The sequence below is a fragment of the Nannospalax galili genome, unplaced genomic scaffold, assembly GCF_000622305.1.
Source record: "Nannospalax galili isolate Female #2095 unplaced genomic scaffold, S.galili_v1.0 scaffold818, whole genome shotgun sequence".
Lineage (NCBI taxonomy): Eukaryota > Metazoa > Chordata > Mammalia > Rodentia > Spalacidae > Nannospalax > Nannospalax galili.
The window spans coordinates 133,773-145,910 of NW_008341874.1; the positions used below are offsets into that span (position 1 = coordinate 133,773).

At 39.1% G+C, this 12,138-nt stretch overlaps 1 protein-coding gene across 1 annotated transcript in view; it reads right to left on the reverse strand.

Annotated features, from left to right (window-relative positions):
- Window positions 1-5,072: 5,072 nt before the first annotated feature.
- The window catches only part of LOC103737692 (solute carrier family 22 member 19-like), a 44,953-nt gene continuing 37,887 nt past the window's right edge, over window positions 5,073-12,138 (reverse strand). The window contains exons 7-10 of the mRNA XM_017799207.2: window positions 9,463-9,677; window positions 8,161-8,269; window positions 6,460-6,663; window positions 5,073-5,211 (exon numbers count right to left, since the gene is read on the reverse strand). Coding sequence (XP_017654696.2) covers window positions 5,151-5,211; window positions 6,460-6,663; window positions 8,161-8,269; window positions 9,463-9,677 — 589 coding nt within the window. The 3' untranslated portion in view covers window positions 5,073-5,150. The remainder of the gene's footprint in view (window positions 5,212-6,459; window positions 6,664-8,160; window positions 8,270-9,462; window positions 9,678-12,138) is intronic.

Sequence of the window (12,138 nt, forward strand, 5' to 3'; positions counted from 1 at the left end):
GGGAACAGCAGAGGAGGAGTAGCAGCAGGTGTGCATTTCAAGCATTACACAGAAGCTGAAAAGAGCAATCAGTGGGGTGTTGGGAGGGGTTGAATGAGGGGGGATCTCTGGGTCCTACACCTGGTGTGCCCCATTTACAGGACCCATAGTCATGATTCTATTAATCCTTCAGATAGGGCCATGAATAATAAATATTCTCAGTAAATGTATCAAAAACTGAGTAGGAGATATCAGACTCCAGGTGATTTGTCAAGAATATCACAGAGTTCCCCTAGAATAAACATAAGGGATTATGTCAATGAAGAGGAGGGAAATATTATGGAAGTAGAACTTATCAGATGCTAAAGGATTTTGCAATGTGATGATAATTAAGAACTCCAGAATGGGGAAGTAAACAGAAATCTTCCCTGCCCCCTTTGGTTATCCAGGATAAGAAGTCTTTGTTTTCCAAAACTATCACATTCCTCTATAGACCTAAGACTTTTGCATTCCTGTAACCTTTGCATTTCTATTACCTTTGCTGCCCTCTGTTATCGTACTTAATTACCATGTATATGCTATGTACCTTTTGACTGCATTCCTCACTTGAGTATAAAACCCCCCCAGAACTTGAACAGGGGGTCTGACTTCTTGATTCATGGTGTCAGTCCTGCTAGCGTCAAATTAAACTCCCTCTCCTCACCTGATATTGGCTGTTGATCTCTGATTATTTCTCTAACACATGTTCATCCACAGGGTGGCTAACAACTGTCTGTCTATAACTTCATTTCCAGGGGATCCAATGCCCTCTTCCGTCTTCCGAGGGCACTACACAACATGGGCACACTTACACAGATGCAAGTATACCATTCATACACATAAAATAAAAATAAATAAATAAATTTGTAAAAGAAAACAGTAAGAAATTATATTGATCTACAAATGTGATAAGAGTAGGTTTTTCTTTGGTATCTATGAGCTCTCCAGCCATGTGTATTTCATTATGTTTACGATACCATTCATAAGTTCCCTCCCATTGTGTGGGCCTTAATTCCAATTAGACAGCTGTTGATTAACCCCAAGATAAAGTGTCACTACTGCACCAATAAAAATAGTCTGCTTGCCAGTCATTGTTGGTTATTAGACTTTACAGGTAGGACCATTGATTGGTTTTTCTCCACTGGCAGCTTGCACAGTATATTCTGATATCATAAGATCTAGTCTTCATGGAGAATGTCTCCATGTCTGTCCGAGCTCTATTGCTCCAATTCCCATGTTCAAAATATGGACTATCTTCAGGAAGAGGGTCTTATACCTTCAAATTCTGGGAGGCAATCAAGGGCTATGTTGTATTAGGAGTCACTTTGTCTACCCTGACCAACAACTCAAAGGGTGTTTCTCTTACCTGGCACTGTGTTTTCTGTTATATAGCCTTCAGTTATATATATGCAATCATATTCATATAAATATAAATATAAATACTTTTCAAAAGAACTTTGAATTCATACATTTCCCTCTGGTTTTTCCACACCTTCTGACATTTATCGCCCCTCTCAAGTCCTCTGTATAACCCTTCCTACTACATCCCAAGTTAAAGTACCCCCCTTTTCCCCATTTCCCCCTTGGTAACACATCTTTCTTATTATCTCCCTCCCTCAGACTTCTTTTTCCCCTTTACCCCCATGATTCCTTTCCATTTTCCTGGCTCCTGCAGTTAAAATCAGGATACACATTCTGACATTTATCGCCCCTCTCAAGTCCTCTGTATAACCCTTCCTACTACATCCCAAGTTAAAGTACCCCCCTTTTCCCCATTTCCCCCTTGGTAACACATCTTTCTTATTATCTCCCTCCCTCAGACTTCTTTTTCCCCTTTACCCCCATGATTCCTTTCCATTTTCCTGGCTCCTGCAGTTAAAATCAGGATACACACTCACATCTAAGGATTCAGAGCTAAGATCCACAAATGAGAGAGAACATATGTCATTTGGTTTTCTGAGTCTGAGTCACTCCACTTAGTATATCAGTTACTAGTTTCATCCATTTACCTGCAAATTTTACTTCATCTTCCTTTACTGCTGAGTCAAACTCCATTCTTATAAAAGATTTTCTGAATCTCATTGACAATTGTTTTAATGTCTCCCTTTTCATCTCTAATTTTATTAACTTGGGTCTTCTCTCTTTCTTTTTGCTAATTTTGATAAGAGTTTGCCAAATCTGTTCATCTTTCCAAAGAACAAACCCATTTCATTTTTTTGGATTTTTGTTTCTATTTCATTATCTTGATTATTTCTTCTCATCTATTATTTTTGCATGTCACTTGTTCATGTTTTCATAATTTAAGGTGTCATACATCATTCAATAGTGTTTTTTAATCTCCATGAATTTGTGTGCTGTATGTAGTTTCTACTGCCATTGCTATCTAGCTTTATTCCATTGTGATAAGATAGAAGGCAAAATGTTTTTTCAATTTTCTATAATTGTTGAAACTTACTTTGTGTCCTAATATATAGTCAATTTTGCAGAAAGTTCCATGGACTGTTGAGAAGTGTTTGGGTGAAATGTTCTGTAGATGTGTGTTTTTTTTTTATTTCTGGTGTCATTTAACTCCTGAGTTTCTTTGTTTAGTTATTTTCTGGATGATCTGTGTACTGGTGACAGTGAGATACTGATGTCACCCACTATTACTGTGTTGAAACTAATCTGTGGCTTTCTATCTACTAGTATTTTATGAAGTTGAGTGTGCCAATATTTGGGCATATATGTGTCGAATTGTGATGTCTTTTTGATCGATTTTTCTCTGGTGAGTTGATGTGGCCTTCCTTATCCCTTCTGTTTTTAGTTTCAAGTCTATTTTGTCTGATTTTAGAATCTCTATGCTTGCTTGTTTTTTAAAGGTTCCACTTTCTTGGAATACCTTTTTCCATCCTTTCACCCTAATCTGGTGTATGTTTTTTGTTTTGAGGTGTGTTTCTTGGGTGCATCAAAAAGATGGATCCTGTTTTCTAATTCTGTCTGCTAGTCTGTCTTTTGTTGGGAGAATAAAGACCATTAATATTCAGAGTTTTGTTGAAGGATGTGTATTGATTCTTTTAACTGTGTTGATTTTGTGGTGTTTCCTAAGACCTCTCTGATTCACTGCCCTGGAATTGTTTGTTTTTGCCTGTGGTGTCTTTGGTGAGTTTGTCTTCCTATTCAGACTGAAGTGTTCCTTCCAGCATCGTTGGCAAAGCTGGATTAGTGGTCAAAGCTTCTCTAGTCTACCCTTGTCATGGAAGGTTTGAATTTCTCCTTTGATTACTATCAACAGTTTTTCTGGGTATAATAATCTGGGTTGGCAGTTGTGATCTTTCACAATTTGGCATCCATTTGTTCCAAGCTATTCTGGCTTTACATGTTTCTGTCAAATAATAGGATGTTATTCTGATTGGTCTGCCTTAATAAGTGATTTGACCCTTATTTTTTGAGACTTTTGGTGCCCTTTCTATTCTCTGAGTAATATTCTCTGTTAACTTTAATATTTCATGGAGATTTTCTTTTCTACTCCTGTCTACTTGGTGTTCTTCAGGCTTCTTGTACCTAGCTAGGCATCTCTTTCTCTAAGTTTTGGGAATTTTCTTCTGTCATTTTAATGAAAATATTTTGTATGTCATTAGTGCAGTATTCTCCTTCTTCTATGCCCATAATTTGAGGATTTGATCTCTTCGTGATGTCCCACAGCTCTCCCATGTTCCATTAATATTTTTTAAATTTATCGTTGACCTTTACTGAATGATTCAATTCCTCGACCTTGTCTTCTAGCCCTGATACTGTTTTCCCATGCTCCATTCTGCAGATCCATTCTGTGAGGCTTTCCACTGAGCTTTTAATTTGGCTTATTGAGTTTTTTCATTTCTGGCATTGTTTCAGTTTGGTTTTTTCTCAGAAATTCTCTTTATTGAATTCTATTTTTATATCTTGGATTAACTTCCTTATTTCTAGCAGCTCCCTGTTTCTGAAATGTTGGAGTGCTTTCATGTCTTATTTAAGTTGTTCAAACATAGTTGTAATTATTCCTTTCGATGTTTTGCCTGGAAGTTCTTCCAAATCATTCTTATTGAGAACCTTTACTATGAAATTAACAATTTGGGGTGATAACCTGCTATCTTGGTTTTTAATGTTGTTTGTTTCTAGATATACTGGAACTTGTATATCTAGACTTGATTTATTGGTTTTCTTTCCTTCATTTCTCTTTTTTCTTTTTGTTAAATTCAGGTTGTCTCTCTTCTTTCAGCGGAGGAATTCACAATGTTCAGCAGAGAACTAAGTCATAGCAGAGTTGAGGTGTCATTATCCTGTATGGAATTGGTATTTAGAGTCAAGGATCTACCCCTAGTCTTTCTCTAAGGGCCAGGTACTGTCTTGGCTCAGCTCTGGCCTCATCGGCTTGACTTTGAGTTGTGGAACTCCCTGCACATGTGGACCTTACCCTGGGTAAGAGGCAGTCCCTAGCCCAGGTCTTCCATTTCTGCTGCTTCTTCACACCTGTGGGCTTTCTTTAAATTCCTTACTGTGATAAAGCAAAGATATTCTACGTATAGCAATTTAGTATAGGGTTGGAGAGATGGCTCAGTGGTTAAGAACACTGGTTGTTCTTGCAGAAGACCCGGGTTTGAATTCCAGCACCCACATGGCAACTAACAACTATCCGTAACTCCAGTTCCAGAGAATCCGACAGCCTCTTCTGACCTCTGCAGACATTGCACAACATAGGTGCACTTAACTACATGCAGGCAATACCTAATTTAGTATAGGGTTGGAGAGATGGCTTAGTGGTTAAGAACACTGGTTGTTCTTGCAGAAGACCCGGGTTTGAATTCCAGCACCCACATGGCAACTAACAACTATCCGTAACTCCAGTTCCAGAGAATCCGACAGCCTCTTCTGACCTCTGCAGACATTGCACAACATAGGTGCACTTAACTACATGCAGGCAATACCCGCATACGCATAAAATAAAAATAAATGAAATTTTAAAAAAATTTTAAATGCAATCCAAGTTTTGTACTTTATCTTTATTTATTGAATTTTTTAATATCTAGGAATAACGATGGGTCATCATCTTGGGTCATTATATTCTGGATATTTTTCTTTATCTTACTCCTTGATCAGAGGCCAATTCCTGGGGTTCCTTAAAGCTCTGTCACTTTGATGTTTGCATCTTCCTGCTTTGCTTCTCTTGGGCTTTTCTCCCTGGAACACACAGGAAACATCATAAACACATAAACAAAACCTCAAAGAACATTGAGGAAAAAAGAAACTTTGGATTCTTTAGAGCAAGTTCATCTTTCACTCATGAGCTTTGGGGAAATCCAGGACTCCTGCCAAAGGATTTGAATAAATCTTGAGAAGTCCAACTTCCATGGAAACCTGTGAGTTAGCTTTGATATTTTCCCCTTTGGTCATCATGGCATTCTCCAAGAAGGTTTTTAGGGGAGAAAAGTGATGGAAACACGCTAAAAAAACTTTAACCCTGCCCATTTTTATTACTTTATTGACTATTCTATTCTTCTCTGTCATGAACATTGTCATTCCTAATGAAATTAAGGTAGACTGAATCTCACTGAAAACACAAGTCCTTCCCTCAGATTCACTGTCATCTGTGGCAGGTTCTTTAGCCTTACATGTAATCCTCCCTAAGTTACCCAATGACCATTGCCCTCAAGTCTGTAGAAACTGTTAGTTTCAGACAGTTAATCAATACTCACTAGGCTGAAGGTTTGCTGGGTCAAAGAGATGAAATGTCATTTGTATTTATGTATGCTTGTGAAATATCATCAAGGATATTTGTTTCAGTGGCTGGAGAGAAGGCCCAGAGTGCTTTGCTCTGCAAGCATGAGGATCTGAGTTCAAATCTCTAGAACACACATAAAAAGCCAGGTGTGGCCATGCATGCTTCAACCTGAAAGCTGTGAGGGGCATAAACAGGAGGATCACTGAGGCTGGTTGGCCTCTAGCCTAACTCCAGGTTCAATTGGAGACCTCTCTCAGGGTAATAAGATAAAGAGTGACAGACTGAAACACCTAACATCATCATTTGGCCCCTGGATGAACATGCATGGGTGTGTGCACCTGCACACACTCATGTGCATAAACCACACTCCCATACGCCACACTAACACATATACACACTCACATATACAAAATTTTAAAACTAAAAATAAGAATATGTGTTTTGCACTAGAGCAGACTTCTCAGAATTTTGTCCTATTTATCACTAAATCTCCTGATGCAGCCTTCACAGAACAGGTCTTTGAGTGTCCAGGCACCTCTAAACCACTGTATAAGGGATTCACTGAAGCGTCCTATGCCAAAGATAATGATGACATGTGCAAAAGACTAGTTCTCAGACAACCTGGAAGAGAGTGTTCCTACAATTTGCCTTCTTCTCAGACTATTAACATACAACTCCCCTAAAAGGTAAGCAGAGCTTTTACTCACTCATTTTCCACATCTTGGATGCAGTCAGGCAGAGGCTGATTCCTGGTTTCAGGAAGGAGAAGGACAACAAGACCACCAACGATGGGGAGGACTCCGTAGATGATCCAGGGTAAGGATGCAGAATATGTCGTGAGGATCATAAACAGGGGAGCCAAGGCTGACCCAATATTACCAGCAACGCCGACGATTCCTAGAGCTGTTGCCCTTGAAGTATAAACCACGACACAAAATCCCGTATTGCATTCACACATGTTGAAGCTGTGACTACACATCCTGCATTAATTACGGAAGTCAAAGAGTGGACTATCTAGACATAAAGGCGTGGGTGACTTACTCTTGCTTTTCAAGTTTCTGTCTCATTGAGACATCTTTTTTAACGCAACTACAATATCACAGACTGGAAAATGTGTTTTTCTTTTATATACATATAGAGCTGTTGCCCTTGAAGTATAAACCCATGACACAAAAATACCGTATTACATTCACACATGTTGAAGCTGGGACTACACATCTTGCATTAATTACGGAAGTCAAAAAGTGGACTATCTAGACATAAAGGCATGGATGACTTACTCTTGCTTTTCAAATTTCTGTCTCATTTGAGACATCTTTTTTAATGCAACTACAATATCACAGACTGGAAAATGTGTTTTTCTTTTATATACATATCAAGGCTGACCCAATATTACCAGCAACGCCGACGATTCCTAGAGCTGTTGCCCTTGAAGTATAAACCACGACACAAAATCCCGTATTGCATTCACACATGTTGAAGCTGTGACTACACATCCTGCATTAATTACGGAAGTCAAAGAGTGGACTATCTAGACATAAAGGCGTGGGTGACTTACTCTTGCTTTTCAAGTTTCTGTCTCATTGAGACATCTTTTTTAACGCAACTACAATATCACAGACTGGAAAATGTGTTTTTCTTTTATATACATATCCTAAATTCTAGTTCTTTTACACACATGAAAAAATATACAGTATATATGTATAATGCTTTTCAAATTTCTGTCTCATTGAGACATTTTTGCCAAGATCAGAATATTAAGACACTTTTTTAGGACAAGTACAGTAGCACAGACAAATAATACTGCATTTTTCTCTTATATGCATATATGCATATCCTAAACTTAGTATTTATACACACACATATACATACATACATACATACATACACACACACACACAAAATATATAATATATGGGGGTGAGTATAGGTCAGGGAGTTAGAACGGGAACAACAAGAGGAGCAAAAAGATTTTAGGTGGGAAGATGGCAGTAGACTACATGACACAGAAAAAGAGGAGAGGACTACTGAGGGGAAGAAGGGATTAGTGGAAAGAGGCTAAAAGGTGGGGGAGAATGGCTGTCAAGACTTCTGAAAGCTTTATAACGAAGTCTATTACTCTGTGTGTTCTTTTTAAACCAATTTTTAAAATAAATTTCAATTTTCTCATGGTCCTTGGCTTTTCAGCAGCTTCAACTATTACATACTGTGATTCTTAGTAGTAAATTAGTAGACATGACAGTACCTGGGGCAAAGCAAATTTTCAGTAAACTTTGGCTATGTTCGTTGTTATAACCACAAGTGATTGTCTATGACAACCATCTAGCTGGTCTTTTCCTCCCTCGGTAAGAGTGAATGAGCTGAGAAAAGCCTATCCTGACTCTGACAGGGAACCTTGAGTCGTGTACCTGATTACGGTGGGGAGCAGTTCATTTGTATGAATGATAATACTTGTACAGGCGGCCTGAGAAAATCCTCCTCCAAAAGTCACCAAAACAATGCGCAGGGTCTGCATTTCTGGAGAAAGGAAGACCAGGGACAGTCATGAAGGTTTAGCTCCAGGAACTCGGACTCCACAAATCCCAAATGGAAAGCACCTTTGTTGAAGGTGTGTACAGGTCAAAAATAGAGTTTGGGAAAACTGCACAGAGGTAGAATTGCTTCCATGGTTATTAAGTTGAGAAATATGACCTATGTGCAAATATTGGTTCATAATGAATAAAAGCTTCTGAACAATTTTACTCATACACATTGTATCTTTGATATTTGATTAAGAAGTAGGGAAGGTGGTAGTCCAGGAGTTCACTTATAAAATTGATACATAAAATAGAATTCAGTCCTGGATTTTAGCAAAGCTTGGTGACCACTTATTATACAGGTCCATTTAATTCAGTAAGATTAATTCTAGCAGTCTTTTTAAAATATTTTATTTAATAATTTTATTTTGTATGTATGAGTGTATCGCCTGCATGTATGTAAATGCACATGTGTTGTGAAATGCCTACAGAGATCAGGAGAGGGCATTAGATTCCCCTGGAACTAGAGTTACAGATGGTTGTTAGCCACCACGTGGGTACTGGAAACTGAACACAGATCCTCTGCAAGAGCAGCCAGTGCTCTTAACTGCTGAGCCATCTCTTCAGTCCCAATTCTAGCCATCTTAATGATTAATCCATCCATACTTCTGTGCACATCTGTATTTCAACACAAATACTCTCTTGAGTTCAGATATCTTGCCAAACTAAGGTAGTATTTGTGATGACAATATGAGAGTCATGAGTACATGTGTAGAGTTCAGGAAATAGTCACTAGAACTAAGGCTATGAGACCCAGCTGGACAGAGGAAGTGAGAGTGTGTGTTTTTTATTTTGGGGCAGAATTCTAAAGCCCAAACTCTGCATGACTGCTATGAAAACTGTCATTGCCCAATGAGTGAATGAGCCACTGCTGACCCACAGAAATTTGGGGATAAACGGCACAAGCTTCCAGGTATTACTTGAGCATCAAAGGCATTCATGTATTGGAGCCAAGCCTTTCTGAGTTTCAGCTCGTCTCCCAGCACCTTCACGGAATAATGTGCACTGAACGCCCAAACTGGTTACAGAAAATCCTTAGAATGAATTCTGTTCTGATTTCATATAGGTGGGTCTGAAAATCCTGATGAAAGGGAAGGAGATAATTTCTTTGCTTACCCTGTAATCTATCCTCACCTTGAGGCACAAATATGGTGGCCAGAAGAGAGATTCCAAACAGGAACGTGGTAAGCAATTGGCTTAGTCTACGGCCCATGTACTTCAATAAAAAAATGCCAAAAAAATTGGCTGGGATAATCACTGCACCTAAGAGCAACTGTAATAGGAAAACATCATCTCCAAGGTGTTGAAGGTGGATAATCAGGCCCCAAAAAGATAACCATGTTACAAACCTGTAGTGGAAAAAGATGAAAGTGATATCATAAGGTTTAGAGTTGATATCAGCAGAGATGAGTAGTATTGGCCTGGAAAACCACTTTTAATCATTAAACTATAAAGGCACATCTGCTTGGCACATCACTTGTATGTGATAATTTTATAATCATCATAAAATCAATGTATGATGATGGAGCAAATCATTACTGTTGAATTTTTGTGTATAGAGGATTCATGGACAGCACAGTGGGTTCTTCCGGGGTTTTAGCTTTTCCCATATTTTGATCTGGGTAAAAGTTGTTAGTTTACAACTGTGTATGTATTCAGTGAGATGTATATACTTATGTGATTTATGTTTGAAATTTTATCTACTTTTATGTGGAAACAGCAAACAACAAACAAAGCCCAAGTTTGTACCATGATTGAGATTCTCAATCTCAGTCCCTGGTGATGAATCTGTCAGGGTGATGTAATAAACAACACTCATCATCTTTCTGTTAGTTCTGTGTTACTATATTAAAAGCCCTTTGGCAGTCCTGACCAAGAGCTCCTGACTAACCTGGTAAGTTAGTCAGATCCTGCCTGCTCAGTCTCCATCTCCCTGCTTTGGAACCAGCCCTGTTCTTGCTTCTCTAGGGCTCACATCTACTCTGCTTAGCTAGTAAGAATCACCCCACTTAGTCACCAGGTTCCTGCTTCTGGATTAAGCTCATACACAGTCCTGGAGAGATCCAGACTAGCCTGCCTGGGACCATCCTATCTCTCCAATAAAAAAATTTTAAAGTGAAAACCTGAAGTACAGACAGCTATTCATACCTGATCAGAAAGCAACCAAGCTATATAATCAATGAAAACAGAACTAGGCAGGATGAGCAGGAGGGGCCCTGGCCCAAGGCTGGGAAGAGGACAATGTGGGGAGGGTCTAACTAGCTAAGCAGAATTGATGTGAGCCCTGGAGCAGGGAGAATGGAGCTGGGAGATCAAGGCCCAGTAGGTGGGAAATACAAAACTAATATATATTATATGAGTGCAATATGAGTGCATGTGTATACCTGAAGGCTATATAACAAGAGGCACAGTTCCAGACAGGAAAAACCTCCTTTTGAGTTATTGATCAGGATAATCCAAGAGACTCCCAAAATGACACAGACTGTTGCCAAAGCCCTTGGTTTCCTCCACGAACTTGAAGGTAAGACCCTATTGCTGAAGGCAGGACATAGTTTGGAGAAATGGAGCTAGAACTGACCTGGAAGGCTTCTTCCTGAAGACTATCTCTCATAGTATCAGAAGACGCTATGCAAGCTGCTAAAGGAGAAAATCAGTCAGCAGTCCAGTGCAGCTGTAAAGCCTAATAACCACAACAATGACCAGTGCAGCAAACTATCTCTATTGGTCCAGTAATAGCACTTTTGTTTTGGGGTATCAACTTCTATCTATTTGGACTTAAAGCCCACTCAATGGGAGGGAACCCAAGTGTGGTACTGTAAATACTGCCAAATGGCTGGAGGGATCATAGATCCTAGAGAAAACCCTACATCTGTCACATTCCTAGACAAATGTAATTTCTTACTGTATGCTAAATATGGATCCTTATATTTATGACCAAGTATTTCTGTCACCATTCATGAAAGAAGCTTCTTTTTATAAGACATGGAGATTATTACAGAGTTCCACAACTGGTGACACACAGAGAATAAGTGTCTATGAGATGCTCAGCCCTAAGTGACATGTCTAAAATGGAGCCTCTACACCTAAGGTTCATGAAACATAGTGGAACAGGGAGTAGAGAAAATATTAACGCATCTCTCAACTCTCACCAGTGAGGCTTCTCATGCAACATAGTGCGATGCACACAGAAAGCCACAACTAGTGAGAATAAGGGACTACAGAATGCATATCCCTGGACAGGACTCCTATACTAAACCTCGCCCACCAGAGCTCAAGGACCACTATGGAAGAAGGGGCATAAAGATTGTAAGAATGAGTGATGGTGCACGGCCATAAGGAAAGAGTTTTTCAGGTGGCTGGGAACTTGCTCATATGAACTTACAGCAATGGTGACAGCATGCACAAGATCCATGTAAACTCAAATCAGATTTCTTAAAAAACCGCATATAACTGGGGAAATGGCAGGAGGCCCCAACCTTAGTTGAGGAACTATTGGCAGCTGACCACTGCTGGGTGAGAAACAGTTGGTCTTTTTTAAGGGAGCAATGCTAGATAGACTGAACAAGCTCCAGTGAATGAACTCATATCAAGGGACACCTGGGGACACAAACTTGACTCAATAAACTTTCACATGGATTTCAGAATGCACAAAATTTCTGTGGGCAGGCCATGAGGGAATGAAGATATGGGAGGGGGGGGTCTAAATATAATTAAGATGTGTTGTATGAAATGCACAAGAAGTCAATAAAAATATATTGAAAAAAATCATTTTTCTACTAAAAAATAATTTTACTACTTCTTTTCTAACTT